Raw genomic sequence first — 23,881 nt, forward strand, 5'->3', positions numbered from 1 at the left:
ATCCGAGAGTTGGTGCAGTCAAACGAAGGTTTCAGAGCGTCTAAGAGATAGCTGCGACTATGGATATGGCGGAGGTGTTGGTAACAATGGTGGGCGAAAAGGGATGTCGAGGCTGAAACCAGACAAGTTGAAAAGCCGAGAGGAAAAGACGAGAAGGGAAGTTTTTGCCGCCTGAGGCGGCACGGCAGTAAGGCGGCACGGCATTGACATTGCCCCTTCGAGGTTTAGCGGCAGCTTCAACTTTTGTCGGCCTCATCCCCAAACATCGTGAACGCCAATCCTGCATTCAACCCCCCCTTCCCACGGCCACCATGTCTGCCGTCACACCAAATATAGGGGCGCTACCAGGCCGCCTTCGCAACTTCCTTGCTCGCTACCCACCACAATTCTACTCTGCGCTTGTCAGACCGCAACCAACTCCTCCAGAGAGCGCAGTCTCCGCAGCCTCCCCCGAACAGACCCTGCCATCGCCATACACGCCCGACCGTGATGCCAAAGGAGCGCACCGGGCAGACCCTGAGAAGTTCTCTCCTGCTAATGCCCTACTGTACAACAATCCCAAATACCCGAACCCGTTTTTGCCGAAGAAGCTGTTCAAGACTGGCAAGTGGATGGGACCGCGTTACGGACTACGGATACAAGCCGATCTTGTGAAGCTCGCTAAGAAATTCAATGTCGAGCCTCTCTTGCCGCCTGGGCCCAAATCCACCGAGTACAAGGAAGCCAAGCGGGCCGAGCAAGGTCTCCGTATCAAGGGAACTGGTATTGGCCAGAAGGTCAAGGGTCACAAGTGGGAGCGGACTATGGAGGCCAAGCTGGAAGATCGTCGCAAGGCGATGGTCGAGATGCCGCAGATGATCCGCTCATGGAAGCAGGTAAGTGCCTTCATCACATCGCCCCTGCTTGGAGGACGGGGACTGACTTCATTATGCAGCGTGGTCATGGCCGTGGCTGGAGACAGTGGCCCAAACGGTAAAGGAACACCAGCAGTGGAATCTGTGCCTTGGTTTCCTCTATTTTCGTCGCTTGGCTTGTCGGTTCACTCTTGCCATTTCTTCCAACGCCAATGCTGGACCGGTCACATCAAGGACCTATCGGCAGAGGCATTTGTACGAGTCATTGCAGGGGTTTGGGATGGAGTTCTTTTGCTCTGACATTTGCGCCACTTTTGCCATCACATGTACAATACAGAGCCCGGGCGTGGAGCCCGATGGTGTCCGAAAGGCTTTCACGAAGCCTAGCTTGATACGCTGTGCATAAAAGATAGACACCGAGAAATTCTCAATTTTGGTCCATTTCATCACGGGGCCTACCATACCAAGAGAGCATGTCGCCTGCGATCCATGAGGATCAAGCCACCTTCCTAGGTAGGGATAGAGCTGAGGCTACTACACTTGATATAGTGGTAGATAGCGCTGTCTCCATCTGCCTTGCCATCATGCTCGATCGATAGTATGAAGATCCCTGCGAGGCTAGATGACTAGCATGCTTATAGCTCTGCAGCGATGTTCACATGAAGAGTATCACACCAGGCACCGAAGCCAAGGTATTCTTTGTCTGGCCATGCGAAGCACGGGCGACTAGACGGATGTGACTTTCAGCTGTCATGTCTGGCGCTAGTCGTGGCGTATTTCTAGGCGAGTCGATATGAGCTTGGAAGTACATAGCGCGGCATAAGGTCGTAAGCTGATAGGTAGCCAAACTCGGAGTGACCTGCTAGTTTATGGACTTATGCAGGTGATTTGACTATTCTTCACCACTGGGGCTCGTCTCTTCGAGACCAGGATGTGACAGAAAGTGATATGGGCTTGTTTTCTGGCAACCTGACTGACCTGGTTGGTCATCATAACCAGCCTTGTTCGCTGTGATGGAGCCTGGGATCAATATCGAGCTCCACCACCACCCGCTCGGCTATCGCAGTCGATGCTGATCACAGCTGATGCCCATCACGGCCCCAGTCTGAAGCAAGCTTGTATTGCCTGAGCATGAACATGCCAACCCCAGCCTGTCTCTGCGATGGACACGCACCGCTGAAAAGCCAGGGTCCACATCACATGACCCCGCGCTCAACCGCGTCCGCCACCGCGGGGCGAGAGACTTGATTCTCATCAACTTGGTCTGGCCCCGGTCTGCTCTCGGGCTTTGCTAGTGTGTCGCCAGTGCTATAAGAGCAATGGCGTATCCTGGTAAGTGTGATTTCTGGTGCCTTTCAAGTCCACTATAGTTCCTTGAGATCTGTGCCTTTCAAGCGACATCCTTGTTCCATATCGGTAAGCTCCGACGGAATAGCTTTACTCACCCGCCTTATCTGCCGTACCATCCCCCTCTCTTTGAAACAATTTTATATCATTTTTGGTTGCACAACGAGTCTTTTCTGGACAGCTTCGTCAATCCTCGTCTTTGATGTTCGTGCCAAATGGGATACTAATGGGTGGCCTTTAGAAATATACCTTTCTCTGTGCCCAAGGCGGTTGGCTACATTCCAAGTGCTGCTTAAGCACTGCCACTCCAAGGCTAGGTCTACTCATCCCGTAGACTAAGACACCGGGGTATCTTTCATACATCTTGTCCGTGATGGCGGATGCCCACAGTGCAGAGGGCCCTCAGACCACATATGGCCAGGGCTATTTGGCCGACGTGGATGCAATCCGGCAACAAGAATATCCCTTGCTAAATGGTATGGACTCGCACTCATTGAACAAGAACCATGCTGGAGAATTATACTTATTCTGACTTTCTGGTCTATAGAAACAACGTATTTGGATCATGCGGGGACAACGCCGTACGCCAAGTCGATGATCGACGCCTTTGCGCGCGACATGGCATCTAACCTCTTTGGGAACCCCCATTCAATGTCGCTATCGTCCCAACTCTCTACCCAACGAACTGACGATGTTCGCCTACGGGTACTTCAGTTTTTCAATGCCGACCCGGAAGAGTTTGATTTGGTGTTCGTGGCGAATGCAACCGCGGCTATCAAACTCGTCGCCGACTCGATCCGGGACTCCGACCATCGCGGCTTCTGGTATGGCTATCACATGGATGCCCATACCAGCCTCGTCGGCGTGCGCGAGGTAGCCGATCTGGGCCACCAATGCTTCCAGAACGACGGCGATGTGGATTCTTGGATCACGGAACTGGCTACTACCCAGACAAAGGCACCGAGGCTCTTTGCGTTCCCAGGACAGTCCAACATGAACGGCCGTCGTCTGCCCCTTCGATGGTGCGACGAGGTTCGCTCAGCGGCGAGTAGATCTGGAGGAAATGTATTTACGCTGCTTGATGCGGCTTCGCTCGTGTCGACTGCTCCGCTTGATCTGAGCTCGGCCGCTCCCGATTTTACAGCCCTCAGCTTCTACAAGATTTTTGGATTCCCGGACCTGGGTGCCCTCATAGTTCGAAAGAGTGCCGGTCGCATTTTCGAACGACGCAAGTACTTTGGCGGAGGTACTGTCGACATGGTCCTGGCAGCAGGGGCCCAGTGGCATGCCAAGAAAGAAGCCTCGATCCACGAGCGGCTTGAGGACGGCACACTCCCGTTCCACAGTATCATTGCCCTGGATGCAGCCATCGACACACACGAGCGCTTGTACGGCTCCATGTCAAATATTTCCTCGCATACTGGATATCTTGCAAAATGTCTGTATGATCGGCTGTCGGTGCTGTCACATTGGAACAACACTCCAGTCTGCCAGATCTACCAGTCAAGTTCGGCAACATACGGCTGCTCTGCCACGCAGGGTCCGATAATTGCTTTCAATCTGCGGAACAGCCAGGGTGAATGGATTCCAAAAACCGAGGTCGAGAAATTGGCCACCGTCCAGAATATTCAAATCAGAACTGGGTCTGTTTGCAACCCGGGAGGCACAGCATCATCTCTCGGATGGACGGGCACAGAACTACGCCGCTATTACTCAACCGGATTGCGTTGTGGTGATGACCACGATATCCTGGGTGGCCGACCAACAGGGATTTTGCGGGTGAGTCTTGGTGCAATGACCAATATGAAGGACCTTGACTCCTTTGTGGATTTCATCGAGGAGTTTTATGTGGAGAAGATCCCTCCTGTTGTCTCAATCGATCCCCCCATCAGACAGAATGACTCGGTTGATCGGCACTTCTATATTGAAAGCCTCTCGGTATTCCCAATCAAGAGCTGTGGTGCTTTCAAAATTCCTGAAGGCAAACGGTGGGAAGTCAAAAGGGAAGGTCTGGCCTGGGACCGAGAGTGGTGTCTAATCCACCAGGGAACTGGCGCTGCCTTGAACCAGAAGCGATATCCCCGGATGGCCCTTATTCGGCCATCCGTCGACATTGATCGGGGCATCTTGCGTATCACCTGTGGCGCAATGACGGATCAAGTCAGTCTCGAAATCTCGCTTGGCTGGGAAGACACCAGTTTGGTTTCTACCTCTCTATGTCAGAACTCCAGCAAAAGATCTACCACCGTGTGCGGTGACCAGATTTCCTTGCATGCGTATGCGTCACCGGTAGTATCGGCCTTCTTCTCGGACTTCCTTGGTGTTCCCTGCACTCTTGCGCGGTTCCCTCCACAGTCTGCAACGCGGTTTTCACGGCCGCAGCGCCGCGTGTCTCGAACATGGAAAACCAAGTTTCGCAAGCTTATTATGCCGGGATCTTTCCCGCCTGATCTCCCGCCTCCTGTCAGAGAATCTAGTCAAAAGCCCCTGCTCCTGTCTAACGAAATGCCTATTCTGGTCGTCTCCCGCTCATCAGTCAACAATCTCAACGAGACAATCAAGGCTAACTCCAAACACGGCGGTGCCAGTAAGGCTGTTGCTGCGGATGTATTCCGAGGCAACATCGTGGTCGCTGAAAGGCTTGTCCAACTCGGTGATACAGAGCAGCCTTATATTGAGGATCACTGGTCTGGGATTCGAATTGGGCCAGACCAGCTTCGCATTGATGTGTTGGAAGGGTGCCAACGGTGCCAAATGGTCTGTATTGATCAGTTCACCGGCCTGCGACGCGAGGAACCTTTCTCCACGCTTGCGAAAACTAGAAATATAGATGGCAAGGTCAACTTTGGTCGGTATGCAGCGCTCTCCCGGGAGGAGACTGAGGGTATTGAGTCGGAGAATCCGGACCGCCGGACGGTCATGGTGGGAGATGTGGTTGTACCGACTATGCAAGACGACTGATCTACCTCTCCTCGCGAGGGGCTTTTTGGGGATGTACTTGACTGGCCAGAGACGATGTGGCGGGTCCTTGATATCTAATGTCGCTTTCCTGAATTCTCTTGGCTTACGCGATCACTGGTATATTGAAATGTATATAATCCCAAGATGATTCCTCTTCTATCTAACCTGTGAACGTGTACCGGATATTCTAGACACATGGCCACTCTCATTATGGCAGCAGAGGAGTCGCTTGTGGACATGGATTGATTAGTTTCGGGCTTCTCGTATTATCCGCATTATGAGTCTCCATGTAGCGACACCAGAAATGATCGGGGAGATTCCCGGCAGGATGACCTCGAAGTATCGCTGATCGTTTGGATTTTCCCGGAGACTTGAAGATAAACAGGGGTTCCGTAGCAACAAAGGCTATTGGGGAACAGTCTCGGACTAGCCAAACTGCGGCTTGCCACGAGCGAGTCTTTGATAAAGCCTATTGAGGTCGATTTCTGGATACTTCGAGCATGCAGACACAAAGACGGCCCAAGACGCCGTTGCGCCCGCAGAGGGCGATCATCTGTCAACCACGCATAAACCAGGATTGCGAGGGCCAGTCAAATCAGCAAAATCAGAATGCCACTCGGTCATGATCGTTGTTTCATAACCTCCCAGACGCTTTGTTTGGCGTAGAACATCATGGATGCCAAGTGGCAGCCATAACTCGGTCGATCAACAGGTTGGAGACGGCCAACTCGAGAGCTATATACAGAGTCAGCGACTGTATTCTGTTCCAGAGACAGCTGCGATTTGAGTGAGCCTTGTCAAAATGTGCCAGACACAACGGGCCTATCTCGTCGCTCTGAGCGCTCTGCTGCTGGTCTGTTCGGCCACTGCATCCCTCAATAGCAGCTCCATCGCCACCCGGTCCATTCAAGAACGTGCACTGCAGCCGAATAGCAATGGCATCTGCTATACCTACACCGTGCAAGCGGGAGATACTTGCAGTACCATTGCTAAGAAATATGGCATTACCGTGAGCAAGATCGAGCAATATAGTGCCGACACGTACAAGTGGCCCGGTTGTAGCGGAACATTACCGCAGGGAATCTTCATCTGCTTGAGCTCTGGTGATCCCCCAATGCCCGTCGCTCTTCCGCATGCTACTTGTGGCCCTCAAGTGCCGGGGACAACCCGGCCTCGCAACTTCGCCGATCTTGCCTCCTTGAACCCGTGCCCGGCGAATGAATGTGTAAGTGATCCCGCGGGCGGCAAGCCCCATGGCTCAAGCTGATTATCCCAAAGTGCTCGAAGGAAGGTCTCTGTGGCACGACAGCAGAATTCTGTACTTCAGCGGATGGCTGCGTCTCAAACTGTGGGGTGAAGAGTGTGACGACCGCGCATCCTGCAGCTACCAAAACGACGTCCAGCAAGACCTCTGAGAAGACCACGAGCTCGGAAACGAGCAAAACTGAAGCCAGGACGTCGAGCAAGACCACAAGTTCCGAGGAGAGCAAGACATCAAGCAAAGAATCCACCAAGACGACCAGCACCGAAGAAAAGAAGACAACGAGCAAAGAAGAGTCCAAGACCACGACGTCCACGGCAAGCTCGTCGACCCCGACCTGGGAAATCGCCATCTACGAGGACAAGAAGTGCAGCGGAGACTACTATCTGGTTGAAGGGCACAACTCGTATATCACGAACGATTGTCTTGTGCTCGAGAGCGATATCAGCACGGATGTGATGAGCGACGGCGTCTCGTGTCGGTGGTACACGGACGGGGGCTTCTCCTGGACGAGCTGTGCCAACTCCAAACTGAAGCGACCTAAATCGTTCTGGATCACACAAGGACAATGCTGGGTATACTCGGATACCAAGTGCAAGAAGGAGTCGGGGACGGTTTATGGCCCGTGGATCGGCTGCCAGAACCCGGATACCGCTGCATGGACTCCTAGCGATTTCGTTTCAATGATGTGTGCCGCAGACTGACGAAATGCATTTTCTGGAGTGGTGGAATTGGACCTGGAATTGAAATCAGGATTTCATGTAGCTGTGCGTTGAAATCAGTCATGTTCGGCGTTGTGGAATTGCGTGCTTGAGAGTAGTATTACTCCAGGGGCCGGACCGATGACTAGTCCAATGTACGTACCCACAGTAGAGAAAAAGCCGCCTATGCGAGTGCAGCAGAGAAGCCATACTCCTGTAACTAGGCATCCTACCAGTCAGCCTACCAGTCAGCCTACTGCAACCCTATAGAAAGGGGGCCAAACACGTGAGAGCGTGGCCTGAATGGCGGAAACCGCAGAGCCGCGCCGAGCATCCTCTCATCCACAGCCATGGCCATCCCACGCATTGCTTCGAGATGCCGCCTCGAGCCCGTCGACCTGCAGGATCCAGAGCAATTCACCGAGATTCGCGAGCAGCGCCTCATCTGTGGCTGGGACCATGAAGCGCATACCCTGCAGCAATGGCAAGAGAAACAAGCGGAGGGGCTGAAAAACCTCTTCTGGATTATGATTCCCGTCAACGGCGACGCTGATCAGAGCACGCGCGCGGGCCATATTGCTCTCGATGCATACACCCATCCGCCGGTTCCCGATCTCGCGCGCGCAGACAGGTCTATTCTCACCATTCACTCCTTCTTCATTCTGCCTGTTTACCGAGCGGGTGGTCTGGGGCGGCATGTTATGGGACTACTTGAGGAGATGGCCACGCAAGAGCCGTATGGCAGTCCGAATTGTCGTTTCATTACCCTCTGCGGACTGTCGAAGCGGCACGTCTATGACGAGCGCCCCGAGTGGCGAGGGGTATGGGCAAGACTGGGCCAGTCGCCGCCCTCATTCAGCATTCAGGAGTGGTACGAGAAGCTCGGCTATGAGAGCTGGAAGGAAGCGCCGGTCTATGAGGTGAAGGCCCTGGATGGCGAGGTCATCAAAATATGGGAGGCGTTCATGAAAAAGAAGATCGAGCCGAGGTCTGCGGTGCATTCGGCCAACTAAAAAAAAAAAAAAAAAAAAAAAAAAAAAAAAAAAAAAACATCATGGACTTAAGCACGCGGACGATCAATCCTGTACACAGCCGAAGCAGGATGAAGATACGCCTCGTATTCCACCTCCTCATCCCCGTCTTGCACGTCGTAGTGATAGTGACCGCCTTTGCGATTCCCGTCCGTCTCAAAGCAGTGTGTGTGCTCCATTCGCAGCCCCAGACCCTCCGGGTCGGCGCTATGCATCACCGTCAGACATACAACGGGGGCGTCGAAGACGTGGTACGTGAGCCACTCCTGCTCCAGCTGCTTTCGGTCTCGGAATGGTAATCGATCTGGCGTCGGGAAATCAGGCATGACGTGGAATTTCGCTTTGCCCGATTTCAGCAGGAATACGCCGCCGAGGCTGATGGCTCTCTCTCCGCCGTGTACCTGGTATGCATCACGCAGGCCGAGCCGGATGCAGTTAGTGAAGTTCAGTTCTCCCCTGCGCGCCTGCGCGGTGATCTTGAGCACTGGCCCAGGTTCGCCATCTGATCCGTAGAGGTTCATCATGAGCGCACAATTTGTGCTCTGAGCATGCCGGCATACCGATGAGCCAGTCTGATCAACTTCAATGAGGCGCGTGCGATTGGTAATCGCCAATGACCCCGGCTTGTCGAAACCAGGCGAGTCTGTCTTTGCTGTCCATGATAAATTGGGTGCTAGTTCGGCGTTGTGACCGACGTCTTGGAATGGTGCCGCACCCGCTCCGAGGAGAAAGCCTTGTGATGGGTTCATTTGCATGGCCCTGGCGAGTGATAGCAGCGAGAATCTAGCATCGAAGTTGGGTGTTGGAAAGAGGTTTGGCTGGCCGCCAATATCGGCCACACAAGGGTTTCCCGAGAGACCCGGCGCCGGTAGATGGAAGGGCGGCTGGCGGAGATCGGGGCATTGCACGACGCTGGCAGTTGCATGTGCGAAGTTGGATTGAAGGGAGCGTTCGATGACAGCTGCTAGCTCTTCTAGTGGTGGGGGATTTCTCGGGTGCGTGGTCACGTCCATGGTCTTTGGGGTGTTGTGATTCATTCGTGGATGAGGTTGGAAAGTATCTCGGAGGTGTGGATGAGAGTTTGATGGGATTTTGGATCGCGTCATTGGACGGAGATTCGCCGACGAAGGTCGGTTGATCGTTGGCGATCGCAAGTCACAGCGTACATTTTTATTCCTCGCATAAGATCCCCTCATGACGCTTACATTGAACAGTGTAGTTGCTGAAAGTGCAGGGAGAAGTGTTATTGGAGACGAGGTCAACTAGCTAGATACTATGGACGATTCTGCAGCTGCTTTCATGACACGCGCTTCCTCTTTCCTGATCAAATGCTCGTTTTGCCGCCAGCGACGGTCAAGTTTATCTTTTCTGTCAATCCCCTTTCCATTTAAGTGCATTCCTCATTAGTGCATTCGGATCATCATAAACTCATAAAAGATCAATATGAAAAAGAGAAAAAAAAAAGATAAGAGTATCCCTCCAAATAGAAACGGAAACAAAGTGCTCGACGGTCCTCGTCCACTCTTCAAACCACATAATGCGGCCGTCGGCTGGAGCTGCGGTGACGGTGACGCGAGCTCGAGTGTCCCCGCCGACTGCTGTGGCTACGGCGACGGACAGTCGTCTCCTTGACGACGACCTCACGGCTCCTGCTGTGCAGAAACAGCGCAAGCAGCGCCGTCCAGAAGAAGAAGACCGTCTCCATGATGCCCATGGCAAAGGAGGTCTTCAGCATCGCGCAGGTTTTATTGATGTGCAGGGAGTAGTGGTCGACGCGCTCGCCATACTCGCCGAACGGCCCAAGAGATACCCACACCGAGCCGCCGTCCCAGTGGGAGCAGTCCGCATCGGCGATGAACCGCAGCTCGTAGACGCCGGCGATGAAGGCGCCGAAGAAGAGGAGGTCCACGAAGGCGACGAAGATGGCAGAGCGCTTGGTGGTGGAGAAGCGGATGAGCGTGTCGATGGCCCAGAAGACAGCGATGACGCTGACGATGAAGAGCACGAGCACGTAGGCGGGCGTCAGCATGTTGGCTTTCAGGTAGCCATTGACGAAGTAGGCCTGCGTGTTGCGCGGGGAAGTGTCAGTATGGTCGGATCATGGGATAGGGAGCGCCGCTGGCGCCCGCGCTGTAGAGGGATGCCCGTCGCTACCGAGCCATTGCGGAGAAGAAGATGAGGCTTATCAAAACTCACCAGAATGCCGATGATCGGAATGAGGAAGGTGATCTCCACCAGCCGGTTGAAGATGAAGAACACGCTGCCGATCATCTTGCCGGATGTGATGCGTGTCGCGGGACCCGGGGATGCGTCAGAAATGCAACACGATCAAGGATTGGAGAAAGATCTGTCGGCCGGTCGGCTCGTTCGGGCCCAAGTATGTACCCAGCGTGAGGTACGTCAGATGGTTTGGTCGCGATGGATTCGTCTTGAGCTACACGAGCATCACGTGGAGAAGCAATGCGACAGAGGATTGCGATTGCAACGTGTGCAGATGCACGAGCCAGGGATGGAAGGGAAAAAAAGAAAGAGAGAAAGGGAAGAGGACGTTGAGCGCAGAAAAAGATCGCAGTGCCGTCATCTTGCGCTGACGGCGGGGGAGGCTGGGCGAGTCACGGCGCTCGTTGTGGGTGGCTGGGGCAACCAGGGTCGACGATACCACTGCGCTCGCTGTTGGGGCCGTCTGGAGCGTCTGGAACTGCCCGTCGTTCCAGCTTCCAAGCTAGCGCAAGCCCTCCAGTCGGGTTAATCTATGTCTTGCATCTGATTGATGCTTGATCCAGCAGTGTTGATCTTACACTTTATGGTTGGGTTGGAGCGGCAACGCGCGCCGGTGGAGCCGCTCTTATAGACTGGAGCCAATGACGCCCGGGCGAACTATACACTCTTCAAGTCCAAGTTCGGGTATGCAATTCTTAACGCCGTCATAATCATACATAGCGAGTCCTAGGTGGTCCATGCGAATCACTTTTCTGAGACATACTGCGCGCCTCGTCTGTCCATAATATTCAAGGGAACGAGACAACCACAGCACGCCACCTCCAATCACACATCCCGAGGCGGCGTATCGGCCAACGTGCGCCCTCGATCAGTGTGGCTCGCAATAACGCCGGGCGGCGGATGCACAGTAGCGCCAACCGACAACTCCTGGGTCTGGGAGTGATATGCGGTGTTGGCGTCAAACGAAGGGGAATACCGACCCACGCCGGGGTTTTGCGCCATCGCATACCCGTGCTGCATCTCAAATCCATCCCCAACATCATCCTCGCTAGATGACCAATTGCCATCCGGGTCGTGGTCATGCGGGCGGCGAGGATACGCCTGCGAAGCAAAGGGATTGGTCGGATTACCATACCCCGACGACCCGGGGACTGGCCGATTCAACGGCGACACCGAGCGTTCATGTGTATCGGTAGGGGCGAGGCGATCTGCTTCGGGATTGCGAAGCGCAGTGGTGCTTTCATTATAGGTCGCAAATTTGACATCAATGGGATGGGGCGGCTCAGTACCCCATGTGCGGATTGGGTACGCGCGACCCTTGCGCCAGGCCTCGGTGATTGGAGGGAAGTATTGGCGGTAGGACACAATGGCGCAAGCGACGCCTAGGAGGGATCCGGTGATCACATCAAAAGGATGATGTCGCGCATCCATGATCCGAGACACTGCAACAAGGGTTGCCGCAAGGATGGGGACCATAACCAGAAGTGACTTCCAAGCTTCGCCGCGGTTGTCCATGATATGAAGCTTACCGCCCAGCCACATAGCGGTGTAGAACAAGCCGGCAAAGGAGGCTGTCGGAAAAAAAAAAGAAATCATAGTTAGCAATGTTTTTTGGTGCTTGATCAATCCTTTGCCGACGGCGAAACTCACAGCTACTATGACCTAAATTGCGCCAACAATCAGTAACCCATTACCCGAACTAGCGCAGAATCCAATACGTACCTGATGGCCAAGACCGGAACCCATCCTTGATCAGCGCCGCTTCCCCAGTGCAGATCGTCGAATTTGACAATCCATAGGGCATCATATCCTCACTTCCCATGCGCGGCTGGCACCGATCAATCAAATCTGGCCGAGGCTTGCCGCACGCATTTTTCAGTACCTGCGTAATGACAAACGCCAATCCCTGCGAGAGCAATAAGCCCAGGATGCCGCAATTCATCTCCCACAGTCGATCCTTCCACCGCCAGGGACCCCGCAGCTTGCGTTTGCCGGACACCGGGTCCTGTGGCTTATGGTGGGAGAACAGGCCATCGATAAACAACGTATAGACGATGATCAGAACGAGCGGGAAGAGGCCGGAGATGCAGAGAGCGTATTGGATGGGGATGCGCTCGTGTACGGCGTACGGGTACTGGAGGGAAATATTGCGGAGGGAGAAGTGCTGGTGGTACGGTTCCAGCGAGTCGAGAATCCAGAAACCGATTACGCAGGCGCTGTGCGGAGGGGAGATCGTGAGTCAGTGGTGTGTCGGGGAGGGGAGAGGCGGGGGACACACATGAGGATCACATAGTCAAAGACATAGCTAGACAGATGCGTAGATGGAATGTCAGTTGGAGCCGATTAATGCGCTGGGGAAAGCACGAACGAGATCACGACGCGCGGACGGAGGCGCCGCTTAGAGAAGGGCAGTTTGGCCGGAATCTCCATGAGTCCCCGGGTTGGCCCTAGTGTTGATGGGGGGAGATCAGGAGAAGGGAAGCAAGGAAAGGAAGTCCAGGAAGACAAGGCGAATTCGACTCTAGAGTTCAGGTCGCGTGCCCCGAGCTAAATAGACCCGCGGGCGCCGCTTGGCGCGCGGCGTGGATGTTCGTCTGGGGGGGGGGGCTCTTTTCCCTTCTTCCTTTCTGCCACGCTTCGCTCGTCGCAGTGGCTGAATTTACACTTGGGCTTTGTGCTTGCAACCAATTCGTGCCCCAGGTGGGCACACTAGCCATGTATATTCCGTATTGCGACAGCTCACCAACGCCGGGGCCAAGGGTCTAGACGCAGATCTTCATTATCCTCGCTCGATCCCGATCCACCACCAACCTCAGAATAGAAAGGCCTTGCGCGGAACATCATGGGGCGACGTTTCAATAACGAGGCGTGTACGATAATGGTCGCTCGTCTATTTGTCGGTGGGCGACGTGGTTGACAGTGCGCCTGCATCCACAGCCCGGCTGATCCACTGTGATTAGGCAGCATGATTATCCTTCAGTCGCCGCGCTCGGATCCCAGTGAAAGCTGCCATGGGACAATGGAAACAATTGAAACGGCAAAGGAATGGATTCAGGATTTACTAATACACAAATGGAGAAGACTGTCGACGCTGTGCTGTACAGACATGGACAAACCCCAGTTCACCCGCCGGGTGTATGTACTTCTGGGGGACGACACCAGGGAATCAGAAAGTAAGCCATGACTGCATAACACATCTCGACATCAGGCATTAACAAAGATTTACAAGACAGGATTACCCCAACCTAGCCAATCATTCAAGTGGTTACACTCTCAACACAGACGGAGTGCCGGGGGAAACGCTGCTTCTTTAGCAGACGGTGATGTACAGACCCAGACTACATAGTAGGTTAGTTGACGCATGCAGATGTGATGGAATCGGAGAAGAAACATACGGAGAGGGGTTGTAGTCCTCAAAGAAATTGAGGTAGGTGCTGCCAGCACTCTTCATCTCATAGGCGACAGTCTCGCCCGCCGGGCAAGAGAAGGTGGAGACAACATACGAGTTGCCCTCGGAGATGGTGATCTCACCCAGGTCCTGCGAGACGGAGGGCAGGTTGTCGTAGGTGGTCGACTGGCTTACGGCCGAGGACAGTTTGGCAAAGTCGACCTTGCCGTCACCGCTGAAGGTGTAGTCGGAAGTCTCGAGGTCAGCCTTCTTGGGGAAGAGGAAGACCAGGCTGCAGGTCTTGCCGGAGTCTGAGGAGGGAATGTCGAAGTTGAACGCAGTGGAGACGGTCGAGCTGACAGTGCCGAAGTACTGAGTGCCGTACGCCGTGTCAGGCGATGACGAGTTCACGGGCACGATCAGGTGCGGATACTCATAGTTGCCCGAAAGGGTGGTCGGGCAGCTACCGCTGGTGGACGCGGTCGACGAGGCTGGAACCGAAGCAGAGCTGGCGGGGGCGGTGCTGAAGGACGGGACAACCACGGAGCTGGAAGGCTGGGGGCCACCGGCAGGGCTAGTGGCCGCACTGCTGTGAGCGACGGGGGCGCTAGAGCCGGAGGGCTGCGAGCCTCCAGCAGGGCCGGAAGGCTGGGCACCACCGGTAGGGATCGCGCCGCCACTAGGAGCAACAGAGGGCTCTGAAGACCCTCCTGGAGCAGGAGCACCAGTGCTCTCACAGCTGCAATCAGTAATGGTGACAGTGGTCATCACGGTGATAGGCGAAGCCGAGAGGGGAGCCGAGTTAGCCGGAGCAGGGGCGGAAGCTGATGAACCTGTGCCGGGGCCGGGGGAGCCGGAGTTCGTAGGGACGGGAGCAGAGGACTCGGGGCCACCAGGAACCGAGGCAGATGGAGCCTCAGGGCTGGGAGCAGAGCCGGGAGCCCCAGAGCTGGGAACCGGGATGGGAGCAACCGGGCTGGAGGCAACCGGGCTGGAGGCAACCGGGCTGGAGGCAACCGGGCTGGAGGCAACCGGGCTGGAGGCAACCGGGCTGGAGGCAACCGGGCTGGAGGCAACCGGGCTGGAAGCAACCGGGCTGGAAGCAACCGGGCTGGAAGCAGCAGAGCTGGAAGCAGCAGAGCTAGGAGTCGCCACCGGGGTACTGGAAGCAACCTCAGAGGAAGCGGGAGCGGTGGAAGCCATAATCGATGAAGAGCCAGCACCAGAGCCGGAGCCGGAGCCGGAGCCGGAGCCGGAGCAAGAGTCGGCAGTTAGCTGGACGCTCTGGCACTGGGTGACAGAGGTGCTGTTGGTGGTGTAGACGTTGCGACCACCGTTCTGGCCAGTCTCGCAAGCAATGAAGTTAGGGCTGCCCTGGAACTCCAGCTCGCCGGACGAAGTCACTGAGAAGCCGGAGGTGGCAGTGGCACCCTGGTCACATTGGAACTGGGTCGTCTCGGCTGAAGTTTGTGTCAGCTATTGACGATGATCCTGTTCACATTTGGGACAAAGATACTCACAGGTGATGACGCAGCCACGGCCCTCGCTGTCAGTGATGGCGCCATTGGCGATGCAGAACTGCGCGGCAGACAGGCTGTTGTCGCCAATACGCACTTGGCCATCACTCAGCTGACCGAGCGAGCCGGACACGCCGCCAGAGGAAGTCAGATGGAAGCAGCAGCTATCACTGCGGCCAACGAGGGCATTGGTGCCGGTAGCGAAGGCGGCGAGGGCAACGAAGCTCCTCATATTGGCAAGCGAATGCAGGGGGTGGGGTATGATATATTGGGGGCCGGATGAACGAATGAACGCAGCACAAGCTGGGAAAAGGATCAATTGGTTTGTAGGTTAGTCCGGGGCTGGCTGCTTGAAGTAATAAAATGATAGGAAGGATCAGGCACGGTACTCCAGGAAGGTTGGCGCATACTTATAACTGGCAGTGGGTGCGAGCCACAGCATTACGAATCAGCATTATATGATCAATCGAGTAGGGCAACCGTCCCCGACGATCTGGTGAATCGCCCCGAGAGGAAGGAATAAAAAAATAGAAACGGTCGACCGGGTTTCCTCTCATCGAAGCTGCCCAATGCCATTGACCATGGGTTTGGGATGTGGACCGCTGCCTTGTCTTTGGTCTCGGCACGCCAGGTGGTCGAAAGGTTCAAACCAGCCGGTGAGGACATCGTAGACGTCATCTGGACCTGAGATCCGATGCTGTGGTGTGGAGAATGAATGTATGCTGCTCCACCGCGAAGGAGTCGCCGACAATCTTCAGTGGCCACCATGAAGGCTGCGGTGGACTGCCGAGGCCTATCAGACCGGCCATGTGGGCGATCCCCATCGGGGGGCCCTGGATCGTTGTCTCCAGCGATGTTGGCCAAGAAGCACTGCATAGGCTGCGTTCGAGTGGCAACGTAGGCCTTTGACCACCGAATCCCGGTCTAAATGCGCCTCCTACAAGGCCTTTCGCTGGGTGTTTCTCACCGGCCAACGCCCGGATCAGACGGATGTGCTGCACTGCTTTCCATGGTTTGCTAACGGCATATCCTGTTTTAATTGATTTCCATACCGGATCTGCTCGTGGTCGGAGCGGCAGCAAAGAAGGGTACGCGTGGAGGACCTTCGATTTACTTTTCGTCAAGAAGGGCTAATTGTAAACAAGGAGAGCTTGATCCCCGGGTTTCCCCAGGTTCATAGCTCGAAATGCTGGTGATCCTGCCGTCGTAGTTTATGCAGAGACAACAGCCGGTCGACTAGCAGGGCTGGAGGAGGCCCACGGGCTGTTGCTATGTAGAGGAAACCGCTAGTGTAGTCCCTGCGACCCTGAAGTGGCGGAATCAAGCTTCTTCTGGTCTCATTTGTGCGACTGCGTAGGCAAGTGGGCTGTACGAGTAAGTCGCACAGCCTCCTGGTGTGCGCTGGAAAGGGGATAGCAGCGAGGCCACATGTAATAACCCACTGCATTCGCGGTGCTGGCCAGTCACAAAGCATCAGGATTGGGTCGAGTCGCAGTAAGTGGAGACTTATTCATCATTCTCCCATGCGGCAGTGGAGTTCCATGAAGTCAATCGACCAAAGACAACGCATGCTATTTATACGCGGCTGGCTCGACCCAAGGATGAACACATTCTGGGTGCGCGCACCCGGTGATTTCTCGTGTTCTCGGTATTCATTGCCAAAACAGTGCGGATTGGTACTGGTATCGAATAATGGGAGTATCAATGGCCACTGTTGTGGTTGACACTCAATGCGCCACGTCACGACCGCTAGCTCACACATTGAGAGAACATCTGCACCACACGGGGGTTTCGTAAGAGAACGCGGTCGAGGACGCGTGTCTGGGGCTAGATCCATTAAGCAGATCGGCGATCTCTTTGAGGGGACGATCATGCCTTGCACGGTGTGCTTCTAGAACTTGCATGAAATATTTCCAGCAAGGGAGCTCGCCGTTTCGGATGAAAAGCCTTCAGTCTGGCCGACTCGGACTGTGCCTGGCATTCTCTTCGTCATTCAGGAACCAGGCAACATTCAACATTCAACAGTCGGGAATCAATTGGGGCAGAATATTGTCCGATGGTCACACCCTGTTCTACGGCAACGACAAAGGGCAGCGTGGTATTTGATGGTACGCCACTGCAACCTGTCATCATCATACACTCTAGCACCAGGCCAAGTGGCCGTTGAGCTAAGAGATCCCCTCCTCACGCTAGCCGAACTGGACTGGACTAAGTCCTGTAGTGGCGGCAGTGCCAAGTTAATTCTGACCAGCGGTGCCGATCACCGTGTTCCAGTGGACCGGCAGGGCCGGAGCGAGCGTTCTGACGCATTCAAGTCTCCAAGTCGTGACTGTGTGCGAAGGCGATCTCGTTACATAAAAGACGGGGACATGCGTCATACAAAAGTCATTTCGAATCGCGGGCCCTCGCATATTGGTCACATTGACATGAATGGTGAGTCCAGTTCGGAAAACAAGGTACTCCAGTCGACAAGCGAAGCCGGGTCCACACTGGTGTCAAATGTCTGCCAAAGATCATCAAATGCCGGAAGATTCGGCTCTAACACTGCATTTCCTTGGTGCATCTCGTTTGTGGACAAAATTAGCCCTGTCGGATGCGTCACGGGCTCAGAGAAATCCGGTTGATCCGGTCGGGTTGCGGTCCTACCGTCAGCACTGGACCAAGGGATTTTATGTCGCCGAAGAACACTATGAAAAGAATCAAGTATTTTCTCCGCAAATGGGGAGTGGTCTTTTGCCTCTTCCAGGATGCCGAATGCATTGAGAATTTCCGCTCGTCGTGCTCCATCCGCCTGGGGGCAGAGACCCTTGTGGAGGCAAAGGTCCATGAGAAAGACAATAGTGGCCATGCAGATGCAATGAAGAGTACCGGAGAATTTTAATCGCGTGAGTACGAATGGAAAGCTTTCTGTCGCAAGCTGGCTTTCGGCGCGAATCACCATCCGTGCGGCCTCCAAGCAGGCTTCTTTCGAGTAAGCATATTCCGGTTCCGTTGCTGCCTTGGACAAGTATGGCAGATGCATCCTACATCTTTGTGCGTGGACTAAGGAGTTCAGAAGATATCGTTGAATCAGGATGCCTCGCGAGTCAGTGCCTGGAATGTCTCTTGCATTGTAGTCCAACGAGAAAAATGGAGGCATGGCGCCGACAAACTCGCAGAGTCGCGCATCGATGTGCCGTAACTGTTCGTAACCCGGAGTCTCAGCTCCAAGTTCCATGAACGGGATACTGTCAGTGATTTCGCGACAGAGCTCCCCTAGACGAATTCGTTGCAGACAGTATGACATGGAAGTGGGGCTGTTTATGGGCTGGCCGCTATGGATCATTCCATCAGCCAAGTCTTCATCGTTTGCATTAAGAGGCTTTTTGGTGGCCATATGAAGAGGATTAATCGAATATGTACCCTTCCTCGAGCCAGCAAAGCGAGAAAGTTGCCTAAATTCGGAAGTTAAGGCCGGGGTCTTGCACTCCTCGAGCGGGACACTAACCAGTCAGTTGCAACAAGATACCACCAGATCCTCCTCCCAATTTCTGCACGCACAGAATCTACGGGAGGTATATCCAGGCCTGCATTATTTGGATGGTCAATTCGATGCAGCCCCAGCTGCCATGCTACCGAAGTGGCCGTCGAGAAGAAGTGTCGTGCTTGAGATGTAATACCCACAAAGTTGCATGTCAGAAAGCTCACTATTATAATGGCCTGTATGTCCTCTAGGGAGTCCGAACGTTTGCGACGAGAGTACTCGAGCACTTCCAGGGCAATTTTCATCCATGCTGTAGATTTTCTGTTTGCCTCTTCCACTGACGGGAACAGCGAACTGTTGATATCACGGTCTGTCCAGAAAAATGCGGTACTGGCCAGGATCGCCAGAAGCAATGACACATGGCCAAGTGGTACAGGTCCCTTCTGATGTAGCTTATCGTAAATCTCATCGACAAGTAGTCGTACTGTGGGGATATGAACCACATGATGAAGACATGTGATATTGGCCAGGTACTTCTCGACGATCCGTTTGGACTCCTCGTATAGGGGGAGCCAGACGCATCTTGTGGTCGATATATTCCCTGGGAAATTCTTGTCCATGGCAGGCGTGGAGATCGTGGACTCGGTGATAGAGCACGTGTTAAACTCGATCTCATAAGACAGAAGAGAGCTCTGTTTAAGCTATCAGTAGTGCCCTGTTTCATCAGGAGCTCAGGTCGGTGACGGAGAGCGTACCGTGGAGGCCGGATATGTGACCTCACCCTCAAGCCAATCGACGTCCACTGTGGATGGTCTTTCTGCGTGCGACGCAGGTGAACAGTCTTTATGCCAAGGCTGAGCTGGTGACGACTGCGAAGCAGTCTGACTCGAAGGTTGCGGTGTTGGCGCGCCCTTGCCGATGACGGCTTCCTCCAATCTGCGCAAGCGACTCAGAACATCTTGCTGGAAGCTAAAATCACCACCTCCTTGATCTAGTGTTTCATCAACAGTGCTGATCGAGGGGGCTACTGAGGCATCCAGTTGACACGCAATGCCGCGACTAGTGCAGTTGGGACAAGGGAACTGCCGGCTGCAACGCAACTTTCGTGAGCGACAAAACAGACAAGACACCGGGCGCGATCGCGACGACCGCTTCAAATGCTTCTCGACTCGTCTCATGATCAATGCCGGCGAGGGTCTCGCGAAAAGCTTGGGATAATCGCCGGCAAAGGTGTAATTGGGGGCAGAGGGGGCCATGGACCTATCAGCAAGCGGTAGCGCCCGCGGAAGTTCCGCGGACTCAGCCGGCACAATCCAGATCTATATCTCCGTAACACAGCTATAAACCCCCGAGAGACCGCGCGGACATGGGGGAAATACTCGTGATCACTCGCACTCAAAATCATACTACCCTCATCTCATTTCTCTTTTCGTATCGGTCTCAGAATGGATTCCATCGTTGCTCAGATCCAGGCCTTGGCTCAAACTGCTGATGAGGCTGCGCGACTAGCCATCCAAAGGTCGCTTCGGCAGGTCCAGGTGGAGCTCCAGAGTCCAATGGATACCCTAATGGAACTGGCAAATGCAGTTGGTGGCAGTTTTTCGCTGTTGCTTGTCTATTGCTAATCTTTTTTCCAGAATCTCCTCATTGGGGCATGCCGCATTGGAGCGGACTTGGGGATTTTCCACCTGCTCGCTAAACATGACAACTCTATGTCGGTTTCCCAACTTTCAGAAATAACCGGTGCATCCCCCGATCTGCTTGGTGAGTTTAAATCACCACAGTGGTCTGGCTCATCTCATCCGGAATAGAGAGGATTCTGCGTCATCTTGCGGCAACCAGCGTGGTCAAGGAGGTCAAGGCCAACGAATATCAGGCTTGCAATGTCACCTGCGTTCTGGCTGATTCCAAAGGCGAAGGAATGGTTTACTATGGGTCGGTTACTTCCAATGCCCACGCGCGTCTTTATCTGACACTGACCTTGAGATCAAGGTTCGACACATTTGGTCCCATTGTCCAGGCTATGCCTGATTTCTTCATCGAGAACAAGTACCAAGACGTTACCAGTCACCTTGAGACACCATTTCAGAAAGCTTTCCATACCAAGCTAAGCTGCTTTGACTGGCTTGTGCAGAACCCAAAGCACTTTCAGTCCCTGCAGAAGATTATGACTGCACTTGAAGGTGCCGAGTGGACAGTCGGCTTTAATATCCTCGACACAGAAGCCCAAAATGTGCCATCCACTGCGCCCCAGCCTTCAGAAAGACCCTTCTTTGTGGACATTGGTGGCGGCCACGGTCACCAGTGCACCCAGCTGGGAAAGAAGTATCCCAATCTTCTAGGCCGTCTCGTCCTCCAAGACTTACCTGAGGCAGTCAACAAGCTATCGCCAATTGAGGGCGTCAAGGCGGAGGCCTACGACTTCTTCCAAGAGCAGCCGATTACTGGTGAGTGCTGGTATTGACTTAACGGAGAAAGACAGCCATCTAAACCCAACGCAGGTGCGAAATTCTACTACCTGCGAAGAATCATGCATGACTGGCCAGACAAGGAGGCCACATATATCCTCCAGAACACGGCCAACGCTATGTCTTCCGGCTCACGCATCTTGATCGATGAGGTGGTCTTGCCAGATACTGGTGCCCATTGGCAAGCAACGTTGGCCGATCTCTCTATGATGATTGCCTTCGGTGGCAAAGAGCGGTCGCGACAACAATGGCAGACACTGGCTCATCGCGCGGGCTTACGCATTGAAGAGATACACAATTATGCCGCGTCCACCTATACTTCAATTGTGGTTCTCGTGAAGCAATAGGCTCGGAGGGGTCATCTATGATTTGAGCAGAGATGTATATAATCCTATTGCCGCGCTGATCGATGTATAGTCTGCCTTACAAGAACCTATTTGAATTTCTCTTCAATATGTGCGGATTAGGGACCGTCCAGTATTTTGTCGCCCCTCATGGCCATGCCGGATTAGGAATTGGCGCAGCGATCACTTTGTATTCTGCGTTTATTGCAGTTTAGGCATTTACAGGGTCGATCGCAATTGGTCTAAACGGGCGATCCAAATGAGTCTTGACTCGAGCGCTGCGAGGCTCTTGGCCCCCAACTCTAATCCTTGACATAAAATGCCCTTGCCACCTTCCTCCCGGCCGTTCACATACACGCATGGCTTCCAATTGACTCAAAAGAGCTGGGTCGAGGTCACACAGATTCTTAGCAACATGCAACTGTCCACGGGGGTAACGACCAAGGGAAATCGCAGAGGGTTACTGCGGGTCCGTACAGGATGCATTACCTGCAAGTGAGTCAAGCCGCTAGAGATTCAGGGATTGATAAGCTTTTTTGTGCGAAGGCTCACATAGCAGCAGAGTTCGGAAAGTGAAATGTGAAGAGACTCGTCCACACTGCACGCGATGCCAGTCGACTGGCCGCAGATGCGAAGGATATTTATTTCCAATGGACTCGGGATCGGCGGCGGTGGCGGCGGTCTCCTGGTGTGTTGTGCCGCGAATTCGGTCATCCATTCTTCCAGGCACAGAAAACAACTCCCTACGTAATCTAGACCACTTCTATCGCCTGACCCAGGGGAGTCCGTGGCTGCCAGTATCAGGCCAGGTCTGGCTTGAATTCATCCCTCAGTTGACCCATTATGAGCCTGCTGTGAGGCACGCCGCCATATGTCTCGATGCCCTGAACGAATCCACTCTGACCTACACTCTGCCCAACAACACCAACTATGCCCTTCGACATTACAACAGCGCCATCAAGTCAACCATGGACTTAACGGCGCAAGGGCTCCAATCCCACCACGCCGACCCACTCCTCGTTGCTTGTGCTTTGTTCATAGGCATCGAAAACCACCTAGGGAACCACCACGCGGCCGCAAATCATCTCAGACACGGGGTTTACATTGTAAACAGCTTGTGTCCCCAATCCGTTCTTGTGCCCCTTTTTCGCTCACTGGTCTATCTCCCGCTTCTGTTCAAAGATCCTCAATGGTCTGATATCCCTCTACTCGTGCATAACGGATGTCCGTTTGGCGGATGTCTCAAAGGCGACTGCGCTGGAGACGACTGCACCTTTGCTACTCGTCCATTCGAATCGACTATACGGGCCCACAGGTCGATCACCGGCCTCGCGGCTCGCATATTTAAACTGAAACGGTCAGTGGCTCAATGTCGTGCCCTTTGTCCCCCAGGGGTCGAGCCTCAATGGCCACAATCCATTGTGCAGGAAGCAGAGCGATGCAAGAGTTACCTCGAACAGTGGTCGGTCTCGTTTCAAGGCTTAAGCGCGCGGGTCAAGCGGAACCCCGTGAATGATTGGACTCTACAGATGCTTCAAATCAACTGGCTGGTAACGACTATCCCGGCAGAGTGCTCCCTGAAGGATGAATGGGCCTACGACAACTACGTTAACGAGTTTCAGAAAATTCTCAAGTTCATCAGGAAACGCCCGCCAACACAATCGCCGGCCATTATGCTCCGGGAACAATGTGGACCGGATATCTACTTTGTCGTCCTCAAATGCCGACTATTACCACTTCGTCTCGAGGCATTGTCGTTGATCTGTGGGGAGTACACACGAGACGACATGCATCTCTTCGAATCCAATGTCATGTATGCCAATTGCAAACGGATCATTGAAGCGGAATATGGTATGGACCTTGAGGTGTTGCAGACGATGAAAGATCCGCCGTTGTTTCCGCCTCAACGTCATCGACTTCTGGATCCCAGGACTTCTCTGTTGACAAAAAAGCGCAACAGTTACTCTGGTAAAATCCGCGTGCTTGAATAACACAACGATTGTCGAATGTCAACGCTATATGAATTGTGCTCACATCCTGGGAGTCTTTCTGTCTGCTGTGTATATTAGAACCTTGCCATATATCCTAAACCGTAACTAATTATTTGAACGAAACATCCTGAATCACACGAAAGTCGTCAGTAACTCATGGCCCGGGGGTCAACCTTGGAACCTTGGAAGGCTGGGAGGCTTCCCGGCTACTGAAAATATATCACACGCGACGTCCAGGATACATAGATTGCAGAAAACATTCCTTGGGTTACATAAGTGCACAGAATCAAATTTAATAGCTTCACAGATAATATACATGATGCAAGATCCATAAC

At 53.9% G+C, this 23,881-nt stretch overlaps 11 protein-coding genes across 11 annotated transcripts; 6 read left to right on the top strand and 5 right to left on the bottom strand.

The window, feature by feature from the left end:
- Positions 1-311: 311 nt before the first annotated feature.
- N7459_005767 (mitochondrial 54S ribosomal protein mL59) lies at positions 312-976 on the top strand (the record flags this gene model as incomplete). The annotated part of the gene is made up of 2 exons (XM_056944951.1): positions 312-875; positions 935-976. The coding sequence occupies 2 exons, from the start codon at positions 312-314 to the stop codon at positions 974-976; spliced, it is 606 nt and encodes a 201-aa protein (XP_056799286.1).
- Positions 977-2,574: 1,598 nt separating this feature from the next.
- hxB (putative molybdenum cofactor sulfurase protein (HxB)) lies at positions 2,575-5,162 on the top strand (the record flags this gene model as incomplete). The annotated part of the gene is made up of 2 exons (XM_056944952.1): positions 2,575-2,677; positions 2,749-5,162. The coding sequence occupies 2 exons, from the start codon at positions 2,575-2,577 to the stop codon at positions 5,160-5,162; spliced, it is 2,517 nt and encodes an 838-aa protein (XP_056799287.1).
- Positions 5,163-5,964: 802 nt separating this feature from the next.
- Positions 5,965-7,127, top strand: N7459_005769 (uncharacterized protein; the record flags this gene model as incomplete). The annotated part of the gene is made up of 2 exons (XM_056944953.1): positions 5,965-6,387; positions 6,441-7,127. The coding sequence occupies 2 exons, from the start codon at positions 5,965-5,967 to the stop codon at positions 7,125-7,127; spliced, it is 1,110 nt and encodes a 369-aa protein (XP_056799288.1).
- A 347-nt stretch (positions 7,128-7,474) lies between these two features.
- N7459_005770 (uncharacterized protein) lies at positions 7,475-8,137 on the top strand (the record flags this gene model as incomplete). The annotated part of the gene is made up of 1 exon (XM_056944954.1): positions 7,475-8,137. One exon carries the CDS (start codon positions 7,475-7,477, stop codon positions 8,135-8,137), a length of 663 nt encoding a protein of 220 aa, XP_056799289.1.
- A 47-nt stretch (positions 8,138-8,184) lies between these two features.
- Positions 8,185-9,192, bottom strand: N7459_005771 (uncharacterized protein; the record flags this gene model as incomplete). The annotated part of the gene is made up of 1 exon (XM_056944955.1): positions 8,185-9,192. One exon carries the CDS (start codon positions 9,190-9,192, stop codon positions 8,185-8,187), a length of 1,008 nt encoding a protein of 335 aa, XP_056799290.1.
- A 488-nt stretch (positions 9,193-9,680) lies between these two features.
- On the bottom strand, positions 9,681-10,426 carry N7459_005772 (uncharacterized protein; the record flags this gene model as incomplete). The annotated part of the gene is made up of 2 exons (XM_056944956.1): positions 9,681-10,217; positions 10,352-10,426. The coding sequence occupies 2 exons, from the start codon at positions 10,424-10,426 to the stop codon at positions 9,681-9,683; spliced, it is 612 nt and encodes a 203-aa protein (XP_056799291.1).
- Positions 10,427-11,200: 774 nt separating this feature from the next.
- N7459_005773 (phosphatase PAP2 family protein) lies at positions 11,201-12,805 on the bottom strand (the record flags this gene model as incomplete). The annotated part of the gene is made up of 4 exons (XM_056944957.1): positions 11,201-11,946; positions 12,098-12,591; positions 12,654-12,680; positions 12,744-12,805. 4 exons carry the CDS (start codon positions 12,803-12,805, stop codon positions 11,201-11,203), a joined length of 1,329 nt encoding a protein of 442 aa, XP_056799292.1.
- Positions 12,806-13,685: 880 nt separating this feature from the next.
- On the bottom strand, positions 13,686-15,512 carry N7459_005774 (putative GPI anchored cell wall protein; the record flags this gene model as incomplete). The annotated part of the gene is made up of 2 exons (XM_056944958.1): positions 13,686-15,223; positions 15,284-15,512. The coding sequence occupies 2 exons, from the start codon at positions 15,510-15,512 to the stop codon at positions 13,686-13,688; spliced, it is 1,767 nt and encodes a 588-aa protein (XP_056799293.1).
- A 2,184-nt stretch (positions 15,513-17,696) lies between these two features.
- On the bottom strand, positions 17,697-19,999 carry N7459_005775 (uncharacterized protein; the record flags this gene model as incomplete). The annotated part of the gene is made up of 3 exons (XM_056944959.1): positions 17,697-18,714; positions 18,768-19,435; positions 19,499-19,999. The coding sequence occupies 3 exons, from the start codon at positions 19,997-19,999 to the stop codon at positions 17,697-17,699; spliced, it is 2,187 nt and encodes a 728-aa protein (XP_056799294.1).
- A 189-nt stretch (positions 20,000-20,188) lies between these two features.
- N7459_005776 (S-adenosyl-L-methionine-dependent methyltransferase) lies at positions 20,189-21,558 on the top strand (the record flags this gene model as incomplete). Its single annotated transcript, XM_056944960.1, has 5 exons — positions 20,189-20,329; positions 20,381-20,507; positions 20,555-20,678; positions 20,736-21,190; positions 21,245-21,558. The coding sequence occupies 5 exons, from the start codon at positions 20,189-20,191 to the stop codon at positions 21,556-21,558; spliced, it is 1,161 nt and encodes a 386-aa protein (XP_056799295.1).
- A 647-nt stretch (positions 21,559-22,205) lies between these two features.
- On the top strand, positions 22,206-23,546 carry N7459_005777 (uncharacterized protein; the record flags this gene model as incomplete). The annotated part of the gene is made up of 1 exon (XM_056944961.1): positions 22,206-23,546. One exon carries the CDS (start codon positions 22,206-22,208, stop codon positions 23,544-23,546), a length of 1,341 nt encoding a protein of 446 aa, XP_056799296.1.
- Positions 23,547-23,881: the final 335 nt, after the last annotated feature.

This window comes from Penicillium hispanicum (genome assembly GCF_028827665.1).
Source record: "Penicillium hispanicum strain IBT 35686 chromosome Unknown utg000005l_segment0_segment0, whole genome shotgun sequence".
Lineage (NCBI taxonomy): Eukaryota > Fungi > Ascomycota > Eurotiomycetes > Eurotiales > Aspergillaceae > Penicillium > Penicillium hispanicum.